Raw genomic sequence first — 23,506 nt, 5'->3', positions numbered from 1 at the left:
TCTGTTATAACATATTTAAAAATTACCATTTTTACCAGTCTTTTTCTGGAAAAAAACTTACTTTTGAAGGTGTAATGGAATTATATGTGTGTAGATCTTTAGGGATTGTTAATTTAGTTCACCAGTGATTACAATTTGGTTCTATGACAAAACCAGCCAAATACGTGTTGCCAAAGGTCATTTAAGGGACAAAAGTAGGTAATTCGTCTGGAGAAGGCCTAAGTGCTAATTGTTGTGATGGAAGAATCAGGAAGTAGATTCTATTAATTTAGGGAAAAGAACAGGAACCTTTCATTCTGCTGCCTTCTCTTCATTTTCAGTTAAATATTTCTAGATAGGTGATACATTCTTGTGATAAAAAATTTAAAAAGAGAGGCATCTACAGGGAAATGCCTGTCCTTCTCCCTAACCTTGGCCCAGTCTCTTACTTCTCCTTAGTTCCCAGAGGCAATGGTTTCTTTTCAATATTTTCAGAGGCATTCTTTTATATAAAAAAGAATATAAGTATTTGTATGGCCCTCTTTTTTATTTAAGTGATAGAATATTTCACACTTGCTATAGCTCATTTTTTTCATTTACTATATCTTCGATATAATTTTATATAAACACATGAAGCTCAGTCTGTCTCATTTTTCCCACAGTGGCTGCATAGCATTCCCTTGTATGGATATACCAGTATTATTTGGCCTGTCTTCTACTGATGGATATTTAGATTACTTTCATTCTTCTCCACTGCAAATGATGCTGCAAGGAATAGGTTTTTATGTTCTTTTAAAAAATTGGGTATATAATTTTAATCCCAACTCTGTTCTACTATAGAAAACTTTATTTAAATTTCTAAATCAGCTACAAAATCAAACACCAAATTCCCATTTTTTTAGGAGAAAGGAATGGTTATTGTGACTTGACTTCAGCTTTCTCCTGTGGAGTTCAGAGAATTTTCACTTAGTGATAACTTCAGAAAAGCTGGGCATTGGTACTATGTAATCACCAGTTCCTGAAAACCTGAGAGTATAATTTTTCTATAAAATGTCATAAGAAAATAATTACACTCTTGGAGTGTATTATGGTGGCATTTTAATCTGTACAGGAGAGCCTAACTTGTTTTTAGTTTTCACTCTTGCATATTGAAAACTCTTAACTTACTTACTTTGTACCTTATTTCTTCAACAGTGTAGAAGAAAGTTTCAAGACTTTGTTTTGGTCAATATTTGGGTTGTCTGAAGTGACTTCCGTTGTGCTCAAATATGATCACAAATTCATAGAAAATATTGGATACGTTCTTTATGGAATATACAATGTAACTATGGTGGTCGTTTTACTCAACATGCTAATTGCTATGATTAATAGCTCATATCAAGAAATTGAGGTAAATCTGTTTTCTATCCATAGTGTTTATCCTTGTCATCCTGTTCTGATAGTATACATCTGCTTCTGTACACTATGGCTGAGTTCCAGCTCATATAACAAAGAAGCTTATATCCACACAGAACTTGGACTTTTTCCTGTGTTTTCTACCTGGATAGGTAGCTATACACATTCTAGTGTCTTCTAGGTGCACAGCAGGGGTCCCCATGAATTTACTGCTGCTTTGCCTTCTCTTGGAGTATATTTCAAAAGTTTTGAAATTAGTGGCTAGAAGAAGTATTGGCCCTAAGGAAATTACTTTCTGTTCAGTAGCCAGCCTACCATTCTACCTGGTAGAATGATCAGATGCTTGGCAAACATTAATGATGTTCTTTATGCAGTCAAAATTTTGAGTATTTTAGAAATCACTTGATTCTTAGTTTTGGGTTTGGCTGGGTTTGGTACCTCTCTTCACTGTTGTATATATGTTTTCTTACGTCCTTCAGTTTAGTGTTCAGTATATCTTTAGTGCTTTGCTGTTTGTTAACCCCACCAAATCTCTGTATGTTTTAGAAACTCATAATATAGTGTTCTCAAAGCAGAAGTTTTGGTCCTAATGGCCTTCTAGGCTGTGTGAACTGAGACAGCCAGCCTCCTCCTCGTAAGGCCCCACTTCCCTTCATTTTTTTCTGTCAGTTAAGGTGGTTTCTCCATCACTGTGGGCAGCACAGAGAATGGAAGGAGATGTAAGACAGGTCTAGGCTACTTAGGGACTTATGTGACATTCGGGGATATATGGTAGATGCAGGAACACCAAAAAGCAATTCATCTGAGAACCATTTTTTCCCCTTGCCCTTGAAATATAATATGCTGTGTCTACAACCTGGCTTGGATAGGTATAGGTGAGGAAGGAGGATGGGAGATAGGCAACTATTGTTGAACATGCAGAATTGATTGGGTTGGGGGACAGAAGGAGGAATTAACCTTTTTATCCTTCGTTGGCACTCGCTTTTTCTTGTCCTTTTTGCCTTGTTTTTAGATAGTAGACAGGAAGTTCTGGTTAAATTTCAATGGGTACAGGTAGAGGCATATGAAAGTGAATGAGTATATTTTATTTGAAAAATGAGAATATTATGTAGGTCTATAGAGTATATGTAGATAAATATGTATAAGTCACCTGTTTCAAAAACATAGATTCATTGTAAAAAACCTATTAGCAATCAGTTAGTAGAATAATTAGCTTTTAAAATTAGTTATCTTTTTTCTATTTTTGTGACACAGGATGACAGTGATGTAGAATGGAAGTTTGCTCGTTCAAAACTTTGGTTATCCTATTTTGATGATGGAAAAACATTACCTCCACCCTTCAGTCTAGTTCCTAGTCCAAAATCATTTGTTTATTTCATCATGCGAATTGTTAACTTTCCCAAATGCAGAAGGAGAAGGCTTCAGAAGGATATAGAAATGGGAATGGGTAACTCAAAGTCCAGGGTAGGTATCGAAAACTTATCAAGACCTTAAAATGAATGTTCTGTCTTTTTTTTCCTTGTCTTTTGATGTTTGTTCAATAATTTTTGTGTGTGAATTTAGAAGATGTTAAAAGTAACTGTCTAATCCATAGTCTTTCACAGACTAATACTAAATATTTTCATGATATTTCAAGAAGTCACTGAGTCGAGGCCCTGCTTTTGATCAGAACATCATATAAACTACCAGATTAAAAACAAACAAAGTCTTTAACTGGTTAAAAGTAACCAGAAAAGTTACTGTTAGAAAACACTTTGTGTTTGTGTGTTCCATGCTTCTCAACTGTTATTCTGACGTTAAATAGTTTAAACTTCCAGCCTTCCTACCATATTCTCCTTTTTCTACAAAAAAGTTTTGTAGAAACTTTTTACTTCTTTTTCCCATACAGGCCCAAGAGCATCTGCAAATAACCATAAATATTCATTTTATAAATAAGCAAGAAACCCTTGATTTATAGTTGAGTCATAGTTTAGTTTTAACAACGAAGATAATTTTTGTGATGGTACTTTGTTATCATGAACTAACTTTCAGAGATAAAATTTGTATAGATAGACGGATGTGAGTTAACCTAAATAATAGGGAATGAGGCAGATAGGAACAAATGTATAGAGTTAAAATATAACTTTTTCTAAAATTGTGAAAATGGTCTGTAGCTATAACATCCTAAAAGCCCATCTCCATAAAGCGTAGGCCTCCCTGAGCAAAGGTAGATATATTAGATATTTTTTTCTCAGTTGAAACAGGGAGAAAAAGTTAAGATTAGTGCAATTTAATTTATTGCTTTTTAAAATTGATGTGAATTTTCAAGAACTGTATTCTTTAAGAAAGTGACCTTTTAAATCTTCTTTTGTTAGACCTGCTTATGGGCTCTTAAGGCTATTGGGTTACAAGTCAGTGATTGGTTGTGACAGCCCATGATTTAAAATGATACCTCATTTATGCAGTGAGAAACAGTATAATGCAAATTAGAGAGCTTCGGCATTAGACCTGGATTTGAATTGTGGCACTTATGGCTTATTAGCAAGGAACATGGATAAATCACTTCACTAGTCTGAGCCTTAATTATTCACCAATTGTAGACAATTGTCTAACTTTGTAGAGTTGTTGTGAGGATTATATGAGATCTACAAAATTCCAGCCTCAACAAATATCAGTGCCCTTCCTCATTCACAGTTTACAAAGTGCTTTGCTGTACATTTGAACCTCATGCAACGCTGTGAGGTAGGTATTATCATTATTCCCATTTTATAGATAAGACAATTGAAGCTATTAGAATAATTCGCTTATACAAGGTCATATAAACTGACCAGTGTCGGGTAGGTGCAGAATTCAAGTGTTTTAGCATCAGATGCCTAGCTCTCTCTGTGGCACCTGGATGCCTCATGTTTAGCACCTGAGTCCATCTTTGGTTACCAGCCCACTTCCTCTCAGCAAGCTGTACCTTCAGCTGTGCGGTAGCTGGTCTCTTAAAGGAGCCAGGCTCTAGTTGTCATCCAGGGCAGCTTCTGCTGCTACTGAAATTGACTTTGCTTTGAGGGACCTTTGTTTTTCTGGGGATTTATTAACTGAGGCTTTATTACAAAAAAGGTAGTCTCTCAAGTGTGGGAGCTCACAACTCTTGCAATTCAGAGTACACACCTTGTTTTCTTTCTGTAGGCAACAGGTTTCACTGACTTCATTTCTGATAGTATCATAATGTAAAAGGGGAAATACTAAATGTCAGGTTGAGAAGGGCACACACAGTAGGCTTGTGGCTACCTAGACCACTGTAAAAAAAAAAAACACAGCCTGTTCACAGCAACGGGAAGGAAGCATTGCATTTAGGCTGTCCTCTCCTGCCTGTGTCACACCATTGACAGTGAAAGAATAGCTTTTCTCAGAGAAGATGCTGGAAATAGAAAGTTGGACACTGATCCCTCAGGAGGCTTGCTCCTCAACTTCCCACTCTTCCTGTATCTGGTTAAAAACTGCCAAAAATAAAATTTTTATTTTGTTTTAAATTGTGCCTACAGCTGTTTACATCTCTTTAATATTACTTATATTCATAGATACTCTTCATGTATTGAATGTAGCAGATATTTGGAGAAATTATATTTTTCTCTTTCTGTTTTTGGAAGAGAGGAAGGAGCCTCAAGAAATCTTTCCGGCTAACCTAGACAGCTAACCTCAGTCAGTAGTCAGATACTGGCCTCCAGTGGCCGATTGGAGAATTAACTTTGTTAGCCAAGGTTTTCTCCAGGCACAATTCTAAGAAAACAAAGGAAGGTCCTTGCCTATCAGTGCCACTTCCCTACTCCTCAGCATCCCACACCTTCCTGAGTTATAACGGTGGGAAGTAGGTAGTGAGGCCAATCATCTCTTTGGATAGAGGGTCATGCCTTTGAATCACACCTTACAGTGGCAGAGCTTGTTTGCAAATAAGAGGCAGGCCTTGCTCATATAAATGAAGACTAGACAGTAGTACCTGTGTGTTCCTCTTGCTTCCTGTTCCTACCCACTCAAAAGCTAAACCTTAAAAAGAAAAAGAAAAGAAAAGGAAACCAAAATTCTTCATCCCAGTTCTCCCCAAAATGGTGAATGTGGCTCAGTATAAGGCCAAGATGCTTTGGAAGATTTGTTATTTTGCCCAATATTTTAGGGCTACAAAATACCAAATGGTGCCATCTGAACCTGTAACGTGTTTCTACTCAAGTCTAGGAGAGGAAATTAGTCTCAGGAGCAAATGGAACTTCTATGGAACTTGGCCTTCTAGATGCTATGAGTACATTTAGATAAAGTATACAAGGTCCCCAGGAAAAAATATGTTTATTGTGAACCAATGTTTAACATACATATTCAATTAAATAGTTCTATTACAGTAGTACATCTTGCCAACATTTTAACAAATGTGAGCGTATTGCTCACAGCAATTTTAACCTTTGGGAATATATTACATCACTTATAAAGCTCAACTTCCACAAAATGTTTCTTGGGAATGTTGACTCCAGAAATGTTATCAAGGAGAATAAATGGATTATATTTTTTATTCCAAATGAATGTATTCTAATTTACTAGGTTAATTGTATTTTTTCCTAGTTAAACCTCTTCACTCAGTCTAACTCAAGAGTTTTTGAATCACACAGTTTTAACAGCATTCTCAATCAGCCAACACGTTATCAGGTAAGCATACATTAGACATATCTCTTATCTGTATGTGATTCCATATATGTCTCTGTGTGTTTGTATATGTGTGTGTCGTGAGTTGAATTATATTCTTGAGATATACCATGATTAGTTCAGAACAGAGAAAATGATTCAACACCTGTGAAATTTTTTTAAAAAAAAATTTAAAATAAGAGAAAATAGTAGGTTAGTTGGAGGAGACTTTAGAAATCAGAGTCCAAATCCTTCATTCTTTAAGAGTTCCTCTTGCAATATTGAAAGCAAAGTGTTGCTACAATTACCAAATAATGTATAACTTAAACTGAAGAAAGGAGAAGACAGGGTATGTTAGAATGAACAGTGCTCTCACAGTAGGAAAATTTGATACATTTCTCTAGGTTTTTCTTTCAGGTGATCCATTTTTTAAGTGGATTGTTTGGCTATACTGTTTCATGAGTACTACCTTAAAATAACGTTTGCATTTTGATACTGGATGTGACATTTGAACACTATCCTCTAACTCAGAGGTTATAGTTCTTTATTTTTCATCTAGTTGTTTTGACTATGAAGTCTTTGACTTTCTGATGTCTGTAAGTTCACAAGACTGAAGATCAAGGAATTTATAATATATTGGTGATGTCAATTACTGTGTACTGTTCTATTCCTTATCCAATTATTTTAGAAGCAGAAAACTACAAAATGGCTCAGCATATTGATTGTCAAAGTCTTTTTTCTTTTTAGAAAAATTTTATAAATTTTATTTTTATTTTTGTTTTATTGGTTTTGTCTGATTTTATTTTTTCATTGATAAATTATATTGTACATATTCACTGTGTACATAGTGATGTTTTGATACATACCTAAGGATCAGATCAGGGTAATTAGGTAACATCCATCATCTCAGACATCTATCAATATTATGTTGGGAATATTCAATATCTTCCTTCTAGCTCTATGAAACTGTGTAATATTAACATATCATTGTTAAATATGGTCATCCTATAGTGGTGTAGAACAGTGGTCCCCAACCTTTTTGGCACCAGGGACTGGTTTTGTGAACAACAATTTTTTTCACGGATGGGGGCATTCATTTCAGGATGAAAGTGTTCCAACTCAGTCATCAGGCATTAGATTCTCATAAGGAGTGCACAGCCTAGATCCCTCACATGTTTAGTTCACCATGGGGTTCACAATAATAGAAGGATCTAATGCCACTGCTGATCTGACAGGAGGTGGAGCTCAGGCAGTAATGCTCGCTTGCCCGCCACTCACCTCCTGCTCTGCAGCCTGGTTCCCAAGAGACCATGGACAGGTACCAGTCCTCAGCCTGGGGGTTGGGGACTCCTGGTGTAGAACTTATTCCTCTTATCTAGCAGTAATTTCCTTTAACAAATCTCTTCATATCCCTCCCTACCCCCTACTTCTCACAGCTTCTAGTATCCTCTGTCCTACATTTTACCTCATGAGATCAACTATATTAGCTTCCACATATGAGTGAGCACATACAGTGCTTAACTTTATGTTCCTGGCTTATTTCACTCAACATAATGTCCTCCAGTTCCATCCATGTTGCTGCAAATGACAGAATTTCAGTCCTTTTTATGGCTGAATAGTATTCCATTGTATATACACACCACATTTTTCATACATTCGTCTGCTGTTAGACACCTAGGTTGATTTCCTATTTTGAATATTGTGAAGAGTGCTGCAATAAAACGTGAGTGAGGTTGTCTCTTTAATACAATAATTTCTTTTCTTTAGATAAATTCCGCGTATGGGGTTGCTGGATCATATGGTAGCTCTATTTGTAGTTTTTGGAAAGTCCTTTATACTGTTCTCCATAGTGGTTTTACTAGTTTACATTCCCACCAACAACATATTAGAGTTCCCTTCCTCTGCATTCTTGCCAGCATTTTTTGATAATAGCCATTCTAACTGGAGTGAGATGATACCTCATTGTGATTTGGTTAGTGATGTCAAACATTTCTTCATATTTTGTTGACCATTTATATGTATTCTTTTGAGAAATCTCTGTTCAGATTATATGCCCATTTTTAATTGGATTTTTTTTTTCTGTTGAGATGTTTGAGTTCCTTGTATATTCTGGATATTGATCTATTGGATGAGCAATTTGCAAATATTTTCTCCCATTTTGTATGCTGTCTTTCTTTTTTAAATTTTTTTTTTATTTTATTACTTTTTTTAATTCGGCAGGTGAGTTGTTACACACTATTTATCGGATTCCAACTTCTGTGGCTACCATCCTGCTAGGTTGTCTTTTCATTGTTGTTGTTTCCTTTGTTGTGCAGAAGCCTTTGGTTTGGTATGACCCCATATGTTTATTTTTGCTTTTGTTATTTGTGCTTTTCAGGTCTTATTCATAAAATCTTTTCTGAGACCAACGTCCTAAAGCATTTCCCCTATGTTTTTTTCTACTAGTTTTATCATTTCAGGTCTTACATTTAGGTCTTTGATCCATTTTGTGCTGATTTTTATACAAGGTAAGAAGTGGGAGTCTAGTTTCATTCTTCTGCATATGGATATCCAGTTTTCCCAGTACTGGTTATTGAAGAGACTGTCCTTTTCCCAGTGAGTGTTTTGGCATCCTTGTAAAAAATCAGTTGGTTATAGATACATGGATTAATTTCTGAGTTCCTAATTCTGTTCCATAGATTTATGTGTCTGTTTTTATGCCAGTACCATGTGGTTTTGGTTACTACAGCCTTGTAATATATTTTGAGGTCCGATTGTGTGATACTTCCAGATTTGTTCTTTTTGCTCAGGATTACTAGGGAGTCTTCTGTGATTCCCTACAAATTTTAGAATTTCTTTTCTATTTCTGTGAAGAATGTCATTGGTATTGTAATAGGAGTTGCATTGAATCTGTAGATTAATTTGAGTACTGTTGTCATTTTAACAATAGTAATTCTTCTGATCTATGAGCATGGGATACATTTCCATTTGTTTGTATCTTCTTCAGTTTCTTTAATCAGTGTTTTGTAGTTTTCCTTGAAGAGGTCTTTCATCTCCTTGGTTAATTTACTCCTGGATATTGTAAATGGCATTGCCTTTTTATTTTCTTTTTCAAATAGTTTGTTGTTCACGTATAGAAATACGACTGATTTTTGTATGTTAATTTTATATTCTGCAACTTCACTGAATTTATCAGTTCTGAAAGTTTTTTGGTAGAGTCTATAGGTTTTTCCATGTACAAGGTCATGTTGTCTGCAAACAGGGACAATTTGACTTCCTCCTTTCCAATTTGGATACCCTTTCTTTCTTTCTCTTGCCTAATTGTTCTGGCTAGAACATGCAGCACTATGTTGAATAAGAGTGGTGATAGTGGGCATCCTTGTCTTGTTCCAGTTCTAAAAAAGCTTTCAGCTTTTCCCAGTTCAGTAAGATGTTAGCTGTGGGTAAGATCATTCAAAATCCTCCCTTCTAGCTATTTTAATACATACAGTGTTGTTAACTATAGTCACCCTACCATGCACTATAACACCTTAACTTACTTCTAGCTATAACTTTGTACCTGGTGACCAACTTCTCCCCACCTCCCATTCCCCCTGCTCTCTCCAACTTCTGTAACCACTATTCTACTCTCTACTTCTATGAGATAAACTTAAGATGTCATATATGAGTGAGATCATGTGATATTTGTCTTTCTGTACTTGGCTTATTTCACTTAACATTATGTCCTCCAGGTCCACCCGTGTTGCCACAAAGACAAAATGTCATTGTGTCTGATAGAATTCCATTGTGTGTATATATACAACCATATTTTCTTTATCTGTTCATTTGTTGATGGACAGTTAGGTTGATTCCATATTTTGGCTATTGTGAATAGTGCTGCAACAAACATGGGAGTGTAGCTATCTCTCCAACATACTAATTTCATTTCCTTTGGGTATATACCCAGTAGTGGGATTGCTGGGTCACATAGTAGTTCTGTTTTTAACTTTTTAAGTATCTCTTCAATATATTAATTTAATTTCCTTTGGATATATACCTAGTATTGGGATTTTTGGATCCTATAGTAGTTCTATTTTTAATTTTTTAATAAACTTCCATAACCTTTTCTGTAATGGCTGTACTAATTTACATTTCTTTCAATAGTGTATGAGTTTCTCTTTCTCCACATCCATACTAGCATTTGTTACTTTTTGTCTGTTTGCTACTAGCCATCCTAACTGGGGTGAGGTGAAATCTTAATTGTGGTTTTGATTTTCATTTCTTTGATGATTACTGATGTTGAACATTTTTTTCATATGCCTGTTGTCTATTTGTATATCTTCTTTTGTCTCTTCAGGTCTTTTGCCCAGTTTTTAATTGGATTACTTGTTTTTTGCTGTTGAGTTGTTTAAGTTCCTTAGATATTATGGATATTAATGCCTTGCCAGATGCATATTTTGAAAATATGCTTGATATAATCTCATTTGTCTATTTTTGCTTTTGTTACCTGTGTTTTTGAGGTCTTATCCAAAAACTCCTTGCCCAGACCAGTGTCCTGAATCATTTCCCCCATGTTTTCTTCCAGTAGTTTTATCATTTTGAGTATTACATCTGAGACTTTATTTTGAAATGATTTTTATATATGGTGAGAGATAGAGGTCTAGTTTTATCCTTCCGCATGTGGATGTCCAGTTTTCCCAGCACCATTCATTGAAGAGACTACCCCTTCCCCAATGTATGTTCTTTGTGCATTTGTTGAAAATCAGGTAGCTGTAAGTGCCTCTTGGTTCATAGACAACTGACTTCTCATTTTTTCCTCATATGGCAGAAAAGGGACAAGGAAGTTTCGTGGGGTCTCTTTCGTAAGGGCACTAATGCCATTCATAAGGGTGGAACCTAATCAACTCCTAATACCATCACATTGGGGGTTCTTAGGATTTGAACACATGAATCTGGGGTGAAGAAAACATTCAGTTCATAACAATGAGAGATAATAACAATTATTTAGTTGTTAGAGATTTTTTTTCATGCAGCCTGATTACAGTAGATAAGACTTACCTTTAAAAAAATTTCCAGAAGTTGGGGGTAGGCGTGGTGGCTCATGCCTGTAATCCCAGCATTTTGGGAGGCTGAGGTGGGTAGATCATCTGAGGTCAAGAGTTTGAGACTAGCCTGGTTAACATGGTGAAACCTGTCTTTACAAAAAAAAAAAAAAATCAGAACTTGATCTGTTGAATAGGAATTTTCTTTCAAAGTGATAACCCTTGGAATATACTAATGGGCTTATGACAACTCAGAATATTTTTAGAACATCTTTAAAGAATTATTTTCATAATTAGTCCATAAGACCCAAAAAATGTTTCATTTTTTTCTAGTTACTGAACTTAGCTAATTATTCCTATTAAGAAGACAGTGCTATCACTTTGCATTTTTTCAAAAATTATCATATCCAACTTCAACAAACATGTAGCCATCACCAATAGGGTTATCACCTTACATTTTTATATCCAAATGAGGGCTTTTTTCCTCCAAAACAATTTCTTCAAAGACAGAGATTCAAATATGCCCCAAGAGGCCACAGAGGAAGATTTTCAAAAATGTTTTGATCAGGGCCAGACATGGTGATGCAATTCTACAATCCCAGTGCTTTGGGAGGCTGATGTGGGCTGTTTTGAGTCCAGGAGTTTGAGGCTGCTATGATCACATTACTGAACTCCAGCCCGGGTGACAGAGCAAGACCGTTTCTCTCAACAAAAGACAAAAATACCAAAAATGTTTTTATCAATGGTAGTTTTTAAAATTAATTATTAATAGCATGTTGAAGTAATTCTATTATGTGTGTAAAGAATTTTTTTTAACTGGGTGTGATTTTTCTCAAGAACATATTCAGGAAGATGGCTATGATTAAGTTCTGCTAATTTTAATGATTTTTTAAATTTATTAGAACAATATTTGTGCTTGGTTATTTCAAGTTAAAGGCTTATATCTTAATTTATTTCAAGTTGCAGATACACTAAGATATGTTAAGAAATAGGAATTTATTGTGAGCCTCCACAGAAGCTGGACTGTGGGTTCTTGAGTTTTATTCGCTCTGTTGTCTCTTGCTGGCAGATCTGCTTTCATAGCTGACTTCACTTTGGTAACACCTTTGGCCCAAATAAATACAGTGTTGGATGGTCTTTGGCCCAGGTGGTGGACTCTGGTCCAGTTCATGAAGGATAACATTGATGGCTTGGTTATACTGGAAGCACATGACAAGTTTTCACTAAATGGGGCAAAATGAGATGTTCCTGAACTACTCACAGTGAGCTTCCAGGCACATTCAGGATAACCCCTGTTATACGGATGTTAGGTTATACTAATACAAAGATATAGTCCATGACTTCAAGAATCTCTCCATTGGAGTAAAATGGCAGTGTTGAGGTGAGGAGGAAGGAAAGGAAAGAATAAGTAGACAAATATTCACATAAATATAAATATAAATAAAATGGTATGGGAATAGAGAAAAGAAAAATAGCTCAAAGCAGTCTGAACTATGTGACGTATGAAAAATTTATCAGGTCCCAAGAACATGAGTATGGGACTTTCAGTTACAGCTGCCTACCTCTACCTATGTCTGAGGACAGCAGCCTAAAGGCATTTGTTCCAGACTTGCAGCCTCACGTGTTATCTTCATGTTCCTGGAACTTGTGATACAAAGAACAATGTATAACCAGTCAAAAGCTTATGTTATTTCAATGTAAATCTTTGGTAAACAACTTAGGAACTGCCTCTTTTTTTTCCTCTAAAAACCCACTAGTAACTGCTGCTAATTGGAGCACATATTCAGGGCAACTGGGGAGCACAACTGAATCTGAGCTCCCCAGGTTGCAGTCCTTAAACTTGGCACAAATATATTTAGTTTGCCTCAGATTTTTCCTTAGGTTTATAGAACTGGGAAACCTAGAAAAGAGGAGATTTTAAAGTCAATCATCAATAGGTTTGCAGGTCCCTCTTCAAAAAAAGGCAGAAAAAAGTAACAGGTAAAAGTCAATCAAGTAGAAGAAAAAAAATTTATTTGCTGTTGCCCCAAAGAACAGAACTTGGACTGATAGTTATTTTGGCTTCAATACAAAAGAACTGTTTTCTAACAGCTACAGCTGTCCAAAAAATAGATTAAACCAGCTGTTTGGAAAAATAGCAGGCCATCAATCACAGAAGTTCATACAGAAGCTATGTAATGGTAATCTTTTAGAAAGTTTCATGAGTGGTATAAAAACATGAAAGACAATGATTCCCAAGGTCCTTTTCCTGTCTAAAATTTTACTTTATGCGTCTGAGTTTTTTCTATTTGTCTAAATCAGTCTTATTACCTTCATTTACTTTTTAGATTGTTAAAATTCATAGTACAAAACCTACTAATGACAGTCAAATTTGGCTTCTCTGTAGAATTAAATGGGAGAATGAATGTAAAAGTACCTGATAGAGTGCTTGACAATTATTAGTTGAATTTGAATCAGTAAAAAAACAGGCAAGCGAGAAGAAAAGCTTTCACTCCTTTTGGGAAGGAAGATATCTAACCATCCTGCAGCTACCCAACCACCCACATCTTATTTCTTCTCCCAGTCTTAATGGAGGGTTGAAAAATGAACTTGGGTTTGTTTGCAGGAAGGACTGTTTGAAGTAAGTATCACCTGGGCTCTTTACCTGGTTACCACTCAGTTTCAGTTTTGGAAACTCTCTCTAGAATTCCCATACCCTGGACAGAGAAAATCAATAGTTTTCATAGAGTTATAATGTCTTCCTTAAAGAATGATTCACAGGCTTGTACCAGGAAAGCTGTATAATTTCTGGAGGTTCGTGGAAAGTGGAAGTTAATCTATAGACTTCTATTGTGTTCATTAGTTAGCAATTTGAGCAAGAGGGAAAAAAGATGAATCTGTTATTGTTCAGTTTAATTTTTGGTACTGGCTTTAATTAAAGAATCAGTTGGAAGCTAATATTTAAAATTGTATTTTTACTTGTTACATATGAGTTTCATGGTCCTTGTTTATGGTACCATCATTAAGATGGATTTATCAAGATTTGCTTTACAGAAGCATAGATAATAATGAGAGAATAACAGTTATAGCACCTACTATGTAATTTACATGTACTATCTCTTTAACAATGCAAGACACAGTCTAGCATTTCTATTATACAGATTAAGATACCAAGGTTCCAGAGCTTGTTAATGATGGAGTCACAACTCAAATCTACATGATTTGTTCTTTCAGCTCACAATCTTAACTGTGTTAAAGAAAACCAGAGCCAGACAGTAGATAAAGTGGTAAAAACAGGTTTTACTCAGGAACTATTTTTTTTTTTTTTTTTTTTTTTTTTTTTGAGACGGAGTTTCACTCATGTTACCCAGGCTGGAGTGCAATGGCGCGATCTCCGCTCACCGCAACCTTCGCCTCCTAGGTTCAGGCAATTCTCCTGTCTCAGCCTCCTGAGTAGCTGGGATTACAGGTACGCACCACCATGCCCAGCTAATTTTTTGTATTTTTAGTAGAGACGGGGTTTCACCATGTTGACCAGGATGGTCTCGATCTCTTGACCTCGTGATCCACCCGCCTCGGCCTCCCAAAGTGCTGGGATTACAGGCTTGAGCCACCGCGCCCGGCTACTCAGGAACTATTGCAATAAGGGGAAAGAGACCTCAAGGAGAGAGTCTTTGTCGCATATTACACAATACTGCCTTGGGTTTACTAAACAAGCTGCCTAATAGAATGCAGATGGCCATCTTTGTCTCCTTCTCTGAGCTGCAGATCATTTTAGAATTCTTATGAATTATCTTTCCAACATGAACAAAGAGGTGGACCATTACCAGGTAGTGTCATGTGTGGGGAACTGATTTCTGTCTAACCTCAGGTACCTTCTTGCCTTGTACACAGGCTCAACTTGTCTCAGCACTACTTGTTAAATAGCCTTTTCTTTTCCACCAAATTTGTATTATTGTCTTTCAAGCTGCTTTTAACTGATATACATAACGTTGTATTTTCATTTTATAGGACTCTGTCTTTACTGTCCCCTAAACTTAACTAGATCCCTGATATGTTCACCCATTATAGTGAATTGTTCCATATTGATATGAAGTTTCACTGGACTGGGTACTATGTTGACTGTTGTACTCCCAGTACCTGGTGCAGTACCTGCCACAGAATTGGGTCTCAATAAATATTTTCTGCATGAATGAATGAGCCCAGTTTAAGATCCATCTAGCTGTGAGTCTGTCCTGGGATCTAGATTCTACAAAATTCAACAGGTTTTATGTTTTACAGTGACTGGTAAAATGAGCTTTTCCTTTTCAGTATCATGGGCTCTCTCAGTCTATTGTTATTCTCTGCATAACATTTTGAGTCTTTTTAGTTCCTCTCTTACCTGACCTTGGCATAATTTCTACTTTCTTAAAAATTGGACTATATATTTTCTGCTCTCACTATGCTTGCATTTTGGTTCAAGTCTTTCTTCCTTTCCTTTGTTATCTTTTATATGTGGTGTTTTTTACATGCATAAGAATATGTGTAATGCAAAATAAATTATGAAGCATAATTACATTTACACTCATGAAACCACCACCGACCTGACAATGATAACATCATCCGTCCATTGCCTCTACTTATATGCACCTGCCTACCCACTCCTCTGCCTCCACCTAAGAGTTAATCCCTGTCTTGAAGTTGGGTTTCTCCTCTTCTTGCTTTAATGTTCTTTTCTAATATAATTTATTACATGTATCAATAATCTTAAATATATATTCTATAGATTTACTTGTTATTGAGCTTCATAAGAATACTTTCATACTTTGTGGTCTTCTGGAATTTTTCATTCAACATTATACTTCTAAGATTCATCCACACTGTTGTGTGTGGCTATGGTGCATTAATTTCATTAATGAACATAACATTACATTGTAACATACTACAATTTGTCTATTCTTCTTAATATTTGTTTAGATTGTTTCCAGGGTTTTGCTATTTCCGACAGGGTTGCTACAAACATTGTTGTATGTCTCTTGGTTCACACCTGCAGTTTCTCTAGGCTTTATACCAAGATGTAGACTTTCTAGATAAAAGGGTATGCAAATGTTCAACTTTAAAAGATAATACCACCTGGATGCAGTGGCTCATGCCTATACCCCAGCTGTTGGAGAGGCTGAGGCAGGACAGCATTGAGCCCAGGAGTTTGAGGCAAGCCTGTGCAATATAGTGAGACTCCACATAAAAAAATTTTTTTTAATAGAAATCAACTTAAAAACTAAAAAGATAATACTAAATTGTCTTCAAAGTTGTCTATTTAAAGTCATACCAGTAAAGTATAAAAGTCCCCATTGATCTATATCCTTTCCAACAGCTGGCATGACCAGATATATTAATCGTTCTCTTTATTAGATGTAAAATTGTGTCTTCTTTAGTTAAAATTTGTATTTCCCTGAAACAGAGTTTGAAATCGTTTCTTAAGCTTATTGACCCTTCACATTAACATTTCTGTGAAACATTTATCTTTTGCCTATTTTAAAATTGGGTTATTTGAGTTGTTCTTATTGAATTAAAAGTTCTTTATATATTTGGATGCAAATTATTTGTTACTTACAAGTATTACCAATATTTTCTCCCAGTCTATGGCTTGCCTTTTCATTTTCTTTATGGTAGCTTTATAAATAGAAGTTTTAAATTGTAATGAAGTTGAGTTTATCAGTCTTTTCTATTGTAATCAGAAGTTTTATTCTTGTTTTTTAAAAATCCAGTTCTACACTAAATTTTATAAATATGCTGTCTTATATAATAACTTTCTTTTAAGGATTCAAAAGCTTTGTCTTTCACATTTAAGATGCACATCGAACTAATTTTTGTGTTCATGGTATGAAGTAGGGCTCCAATTTAATTTTTTCCATATGGATAAACAGTTATCCTAGAAGAGCATTTATTTAGACTGAAAATAGTCACTGTATATTGCTATTAGAGAAAAACATGCAATATAACAAAATATATGGTATTTAGAAAACATAAAATATAATACATACAGTAATTAGTATATATACAAAATTTAAAGAAAAGATATTATAAGGACATACACCAAAATGACAACAGTGATTATCTTTGGATGGTGAGGTTGTCAGTGATTTCATTTATTTATTTTGTTGTTCTCTATATTTTCCAAATTCTCTATATAGAGTATACATTCATATATTTTTCTAAATACTGGGAAATAAGGTGGTACCTACAGGTGATAAAGTAGTATCAGTGTAAATTAGAAACTATTCATTGAAAGAGAAGCCATGAATTCAAATATTCTAGCTTAACTGCTTTTTAAAAGCTTCTTCCATTTCTGAGGCCAAAAAAAAAAAAAAAAAAAAACTATTGGTGGATTATGCAGTAAGTCTCAGTAGAAGGTGTAAAACAGTGTTAAGTTCTGAAACCTGTGTAATTATTCTATACATAGTTGTCTAAAATTTTCCTCCCCTGAGTTGTTTGCTTTACAGGTATGTAAGGTTCTTTGGAAAATAGGATTTGGAGCACTTATGTACATCACTGAAGAGTTAATCATTTATTTTTGCCCAACAGCAGATAATGAAAAGACTTATAAAGCGGTATGTTTTGAAAGCACAAGTAGACAAAGAAAATGATGAAGTTAATGAAGGTAAGCATCTCCAACTTGAGAAACATCCTTTTATACCTAACTTAATGAACCAGGAAAACTTCAAGTTGAGGCATACTTTAAAAATCCAATCCCAGATTACAGTTTCGATGGCTCCAAGATGGGAGGAAGATCTTATGTTACATTTCTTTTCTTTTTTTTTTTTTTTGAGACAGTCTTGCTTTGTTGCCAGGCACCAGGCTGGAGTGCAGTGGCATGATCTCGGCTCACTGCAACCTCCGCCTCCTGGGTTCGAGCAATTCTCCTGCCTCAGCCTCCCAAGTAGCTGGGACTACAGGTGTGTGCCACCACGCCCAGCTAATTTTTGTATTTTAGTAGAGATGAGGTTTCACCAGGTTGGCCAGGATTGTCTCGATCTCTTGACCTCGTGATCCGCCCGCCTCGGCCTCCCAAAGTGGTAGGATTACAGGCGTGAGCCACCATGCCGGGCCCTTATGTTACATTTCTAAAACATCTTTTAAAATAAACAGTTACTTAAACTATTGATCAGAGACAATTTACGTCTACTCAGATTGCCCTGATTCTTAGAATGTAAAGACTGACATCTCTCTAGAAGTTTTTTAATGCTTCCAACATAAGGTAGTCAGTAGTATCGGTTATGTTTTCAATGAGTTCACATTAGTGTTAACATTTTTCCAGTTACGCAGATAAAACAGTGAATACAGAATTCATGTCTTCAAGGAAACCTCTATTTTGTTGTCCAGAAACACATTTTTAATCTGTTTTTCTTGTCTGGTGCTTCTCTTTTGAATTTTACTTTACTCCCTGCCTCCTTGCTTTAAGCAAGCTTATTTTTAAAGGCATATTTGAGGCAGGGCATCTATCTGGACTACACATTTTTTTTTACCAAAGTCTAGGGGATAGAGCTAAACATAGGCCCAGAGGTAGAAAGAAATCAATCAGGGAGAAATAAGTTGTCCTAAAAATGGAAACTGTACCTTTCAACACCAATGCGATGCCACTAGATCTTCTACACTGATAAGAAAGGGCTAAACTTAATAAAATTTTTAATGGGCTTAGAAGCCATTACTTGATTAAGACAAGGAATTCCTTGTACATTTAAATCAATCCAATACTATATGTATATAGAAAAGAAATCTATAAATTTATAATTCATAACTAGCAAAAATCCAATCATGGTGACCTAGAAACTATCTCAGGAGAAAGGACTGGAATTCGGCTGTAGTTTAGAAAGCAAAAGTCTCATCAGTTGTACCCTGACCTCCATGGGGGGCAGGGAGGGAGGAACAAAGGAGAAAAATTGTATGACCAAAACAGCATAAAAAAAGACAAAGCATTTCCAAAGCCCTTGCACAAAAGAGGAAAATCAATGAGAATCTGGAGTTTTGAACAGTTCTTACTATAAACGTGTAGCATATAACCTCCTCATTTAATTAATGAGGAAACTAAAGTCTGAAAAGGTTGAGTAACTTGTGTTTCCTGAATTGGTAAACTAAATAGTTAATACAACACATAGGTCATAGCCTCCCCATGAGTTGGGAACAAGGAAGAAATGATAGTAGAAGGTGAAGTGGGGCAGGGGGGTCCACTATGGTACTGAATGGTCTGAGAATCCACTCCTTCCACTGAAGTCTGCCTCATGATTTCAAATGAGATCAATTTATTCCTTTTATATTGCCATATGCCTCAAGATCATGATAATGGTAGGAAAAAAATATACATATATATATTGCCATATGCTAAAGAAAGCACTTTTTTGCGACAAAGGATTCCTCAAATGTTTTCTGTGTATTCCTGAGAGAATTTTTTCAAATAAAAAGGTTCTGACTTTTATATAATAGAAGAATATTGAAATTTTACTTTAAAGCATATTAAAGATACCAGGAATTATCAAAGGTTGTGTTTTAAATGCCATTTTACTATAAAAGGCTAAATCAATGGTTTGAAGAATTATTTTTTAGATTCAAGATAAATTCTTGCTCCAACATTTGCTTTTGAAAGTCAGCAGTTTATCTACATTACAGTCACTTTCAAGAGAATCCAGCATTTCTTTTATTTTCTTCCATAACCAAATACCATCTCTCCTTGAAGAGAATCCAGTTTTTAATTGCAATATATATAAGCTCAAAATATTGAGAAACTGAATTATGGGAGCAATTGATTTTTACAGCCCAAACTCTCCTATTCTCTTCAAGAGTATAGAGTCTACACATTGCCAGTGGTATCATATCTAAACTCCTCAATTGTACTGTTGCTTGTTACTTCCTTATGCACTGATCCTTTGTGCTGGACAAACTAATGTCTTCATGTCCGTTGCCATTGCCTTCCCTAATAAACGCTTCCTACTCTTTTTCCTTTCTTTCCTTTACTTCAAATTTGCCTCAAAATTATTTGCCTGTCAGAAAGATTGATTCATTTTTAGTAAAGTTTAGTTTTTCTAGGATTCCCTTTGATACTAGCAATGGGAGATGTTTGATGAAGGTGTCAATCTTTATACTTGAAAGAAACAAAGGGACTCCCTTGTAGTCAGAAAGGAAGTATCCTGGCTGTAGATCAGTTAACAGAGAATCATCTAATGTTAAAAGGTGGGTGAAAAAAAAGACAACACTTTAAGCTGAGTGTTACTATTAAAAAATATAGCTGGGCTATTTTTATAGATTTTTTTCAAAGGTCAGTATACTTTTAAAGACATGTTTCTGAAATATTTTAAAGAAAAAACTTTGAAGTAGCTACCTTAGAAAACTTATGAAGCAAATACATGGATATTGTAAGAATTTCATTCTTTGTTCTTTTCTAAATCCAAAGAGCAACTTACCAATGACTTTTTAATATCAACACTACAGGTGAATTAAAAGAAATAAAGCAAGATATCTCCAGCCTTCGTTATGAACTTCTGGAGGACAAGAGCCAAGCAACTGAGGAATTAGCCATTCTAATTCATAAACTTAGTGAGAAACTGAATCCCAGCATGCTGAGATGTGAATGATGCAGCAACCTGGAATTTGGCTTTGACTATAGCACAAATGTGGGCAATAATATTTCTAAGTATAAAATACTTGAAAAACTATGGTGTAAATTTTTAGTATTAACTACCTTTATTATGTGAACCTTTAAAAGTTAGCTCTTAATGATTTTATTGTTTTATCACATGAAAATGCATTTTATTTGTCTGCCTTGACATTACAATGACATACCATTGTGTTGAAAAGCCCAATATTACTATATTATTGAAATTTTTATTCATTTTAGAGTAAATGCCACATCTTTGCACTACCTGTTTGCTGCCAAGAGACTATCAGTTCCTTGGGAACAGGGACTCTGTCTTATTAATCTTTGTGTCTCCAGTATCTAGTACAGTGCCTGGTACATAGTAGGTGCTCAATAAATGTTGAAACCAACTGAATTGAACTGCCAACAAAATAAAAATAAAAAGTCCTCACTATGTAGCACACCTTCCCTTGTCCAAGTTCTGAAGAAATCTTTTTTTTAAATAGAAACTGAAGAAATTTTACAACCAGCTATGACTTGGTAAGACATTCTTAGAATTTTAGGTGTTACTGATAATCCTAGAACAATTGAGCTCCAAGTGAAGAATTTAACAGCAAAATGGGTTCATGGAAAATATAATTACATTATATATTTAAGTTTCATAGAATTATTTAAAACAACACATTAAAGATTTTTCTAAAATATAGACTGCTTTCTGTCTTAGACTTAACGTTTGTTGTTTTTCAGTAATGTGATTTTCTTTTAAGTTGGGGGGAACGCAGGTTTGTCATTTTGTTACAACTGTCTAATTTCTGCCTCTGCTGCTTTAATGCTAAATGAGATATCAACAGCTGACTTCATATCTCACTCGTGAGCTCCCTTCTGAGTTTTGGAGGGTCTGCTCGTGGGAAGAAATAGGAAAGAGCAACAACTCTAGGCATACCTGGAAAGACATGGCCAAGCATCCCCAGGTGTGTTTCAGTTCTTTTTGAGGCATTTCTTGCCATCATTGCTTACAGTGGTTGACATCTTTTTTCTTATCAAAGGATTTCAGTTCTACTTTCTATATAAAATAGATTGTGATATATCTATATATGCCTTATTACATAATTGAGCTGAGTGCTGGTAATCCCGAAATGCCTCTTGACTTTAATGGGAAAAGGCATAAAGGCCAATAAGTTCCCTGGTCACTTCACAGACTACAAAACACTCAAAGCATTTTTTTAACCAGCTAGGTTTAAATCTCTCATAGAGTTATGTTTAGCATCCTGAGTCTCTTCAGTCAGTTGCTGTCAAGTTTTATAGGAATATGAATTATGATCATAGCTCAAAGAGTTTCAGAGATCCTTAAAACCAACTAAATACATCCTACTTTAAAATCATTGGTATCACACAGAAAATCTTTCTAGACATGAAGATAGAAATAAGTGCTAAATGGAACTACATAAAGCTCTTTAAAGATTATTTCTTAATTTCTACTTTTGGGGAGTTAAATTTAAGAAAGGAACTTTATAAATTTTTTGCTACCATTGTAGAACATTTCATTAACTTTTGTGCCATGCTAATAGTATGTCTTATTTTTCAAACTTTATGTATTCTATGTTGTGTCTCAGAACTGAATAAATATTGAATTTTTCCATTGTTATATGTTACCGTATGTTGTATTAAGATAGTAAAGATGCAAAGTTTCTATAATAGATGATACTGATAGTTTTATAATATGGTCCAGGATTCCAAGTGTGAAAGTTTTTGCTTATAGCTATGGATCTGAATATTTTGTAATTTTCTTCTTTGGGGTTGGAAAAAGTGCTGAATGAAAAAGTGGCAGATTCAGCTGGGGACAGCGCTCCTAACAGGCATTTTTTCTTTATTTACTATGTTTGTATAAACTGGTACAATTTTAATATTCATCTTTTTCCTTATTCATAATTTCAAGGTGTTATTTCAGAAGGTGTGATGACAGGGGATAGTGAGTGTGGTTGATGTTTTTGATGCCCTGCCCAGATGCCCTCTATTGGGCCAGTGTACCCATCTCCCAGATACTCCTGTCCAGTTCCCAGCTAATCACTTCTGTCAGAGAATTGCCCTCAGCTAAAAAGAAGCAGCATTCCCCTGGATGTGATGCTTCCACCTCCGCATGGCCAGTGACTGATGGGTGGGGACGCACACAAGGGCTGGTCCCCTGTCTCAAGGTGGGGCCAACTATTTGGCGCAGTTCATGCTCCAGAACTCTTGAAAGAATTAGGCTGATGCCAGACTCAAGCTGAGATGGAATCTTTGTTTAGCTTCTTCCTCTGCCTTTTCCTGTTTCCTTCCCTCCCTTTCTCCAGCAAGCATCCCTTCAATGAGTCACCGCGTCCAAATCTTGTTAGGTTTTGCTTTTAGGGAACTCACACTAAGACATAAGGTATTAATGTGGTAGCATACAGTTGAGATGAGGATTAGTTGAGCGGATTGCCGTCAGAATTAGTCCTTTACTTGAGGATAAAGATAGCTCTGGGTCAGCAAGTCCTTTCTCTACTCACTTTTAACAGGCACCTTTGGGGAAACAAAGCTCAAAGAAGTTGTTGGAGCAACTCAGAGAAGGGAGCATTTAAACAGGACCAAAAACAACTTTCTAGAAAAAAAAAAATTAAAGGATTGTCAAAGCCCCAGGACTCTTCTTTCCTTGTGACATCTCTCACTTTTTGACCTCTTTGCTATTCTTATTTTTTTTCTCAGTTACAGATAAAATAAAGAAAATAAAGCAACATTCAAACTGCTTGTTAGACTTACTATTTAAAAAGTTGGGTACTTTGTAAGTGCCTGCTATATTGAATTTATAGAGCACCTGTGACTTTATGGAAGTCACAATCTGTTCAAAAACTTGGGTTCATAGACTTGAAATAATTAGAAAACTTTGAAAAATGGT

General features: G+C 35.4%; 1 protein-coding gene across 7 annotated transcripts in view; it reads left to right on the top strand.

Moving 5' to 3' along the window:
• TRPC3 (transient receptor potential cation channel subfamily C member 3) overlaps positions 1–23,243 on the top strand; it is a 69,677-nt gene extending 46,434 nt beyond the window's left edge. For 2 of the 7 annotated variants that reach the window (XM_017497589.2, XM_037727511.1), the window contains exons 8-13: positions 1,174–1,369; positions 2,629–2,838; positions 4,048–4,095; positions 5,950–6,033; positions 17,553–17,628; positions 20,451–23,243. In XM_017497589.2, coding sequence (XP_017353078.1) covers positions 1,174–1,369; positions 2,629–2,838; positions 4,048–4,095; positions 5,950–6,033; positions 17,553–17,628; positions 20,451–20,593 — 757 coding nt within the window. In that variant the 3' untranslated portion in view covers positions 20,594–23,243. The remainder of the gene's footprint in view (positions 1–1,173; positions 1,370–2,628; positions 2,839–4,047; positions 4,096–5,949; positions 6,034–17,552; positions 17,629–20,450) is intronic. The other 5 variants (XM_017497590.2, XM_037727510.1, XM_017497591.2 and 2 more) reach the window with 5 other exon arrangements.
• Positions 23,244–23,506: the final 263 nt, after the last annotated feature.

The sequence above is a fragment of the Cebus imitator genome, unplaced genomic scaffold (assembly GCF_001604975.1).
Source record: "Cebus imitator isolate Cc_AM_T3 unplaced genomic scaffold, Cebus_imitator-1.0 Scaffold233, whole genome shotgun sequence".
NCBI classification, from domain to species: Eukaryota; Metazoa; Chordata; class Mammalia; order Primates; family Cebidae; genus Cebus; species Cebus imitator.
The sequence above is the reverse complement of the archived record's forward strand: the minus strand, read 5'-3'. Positions and strand labels throughout refer to the sequence as shown.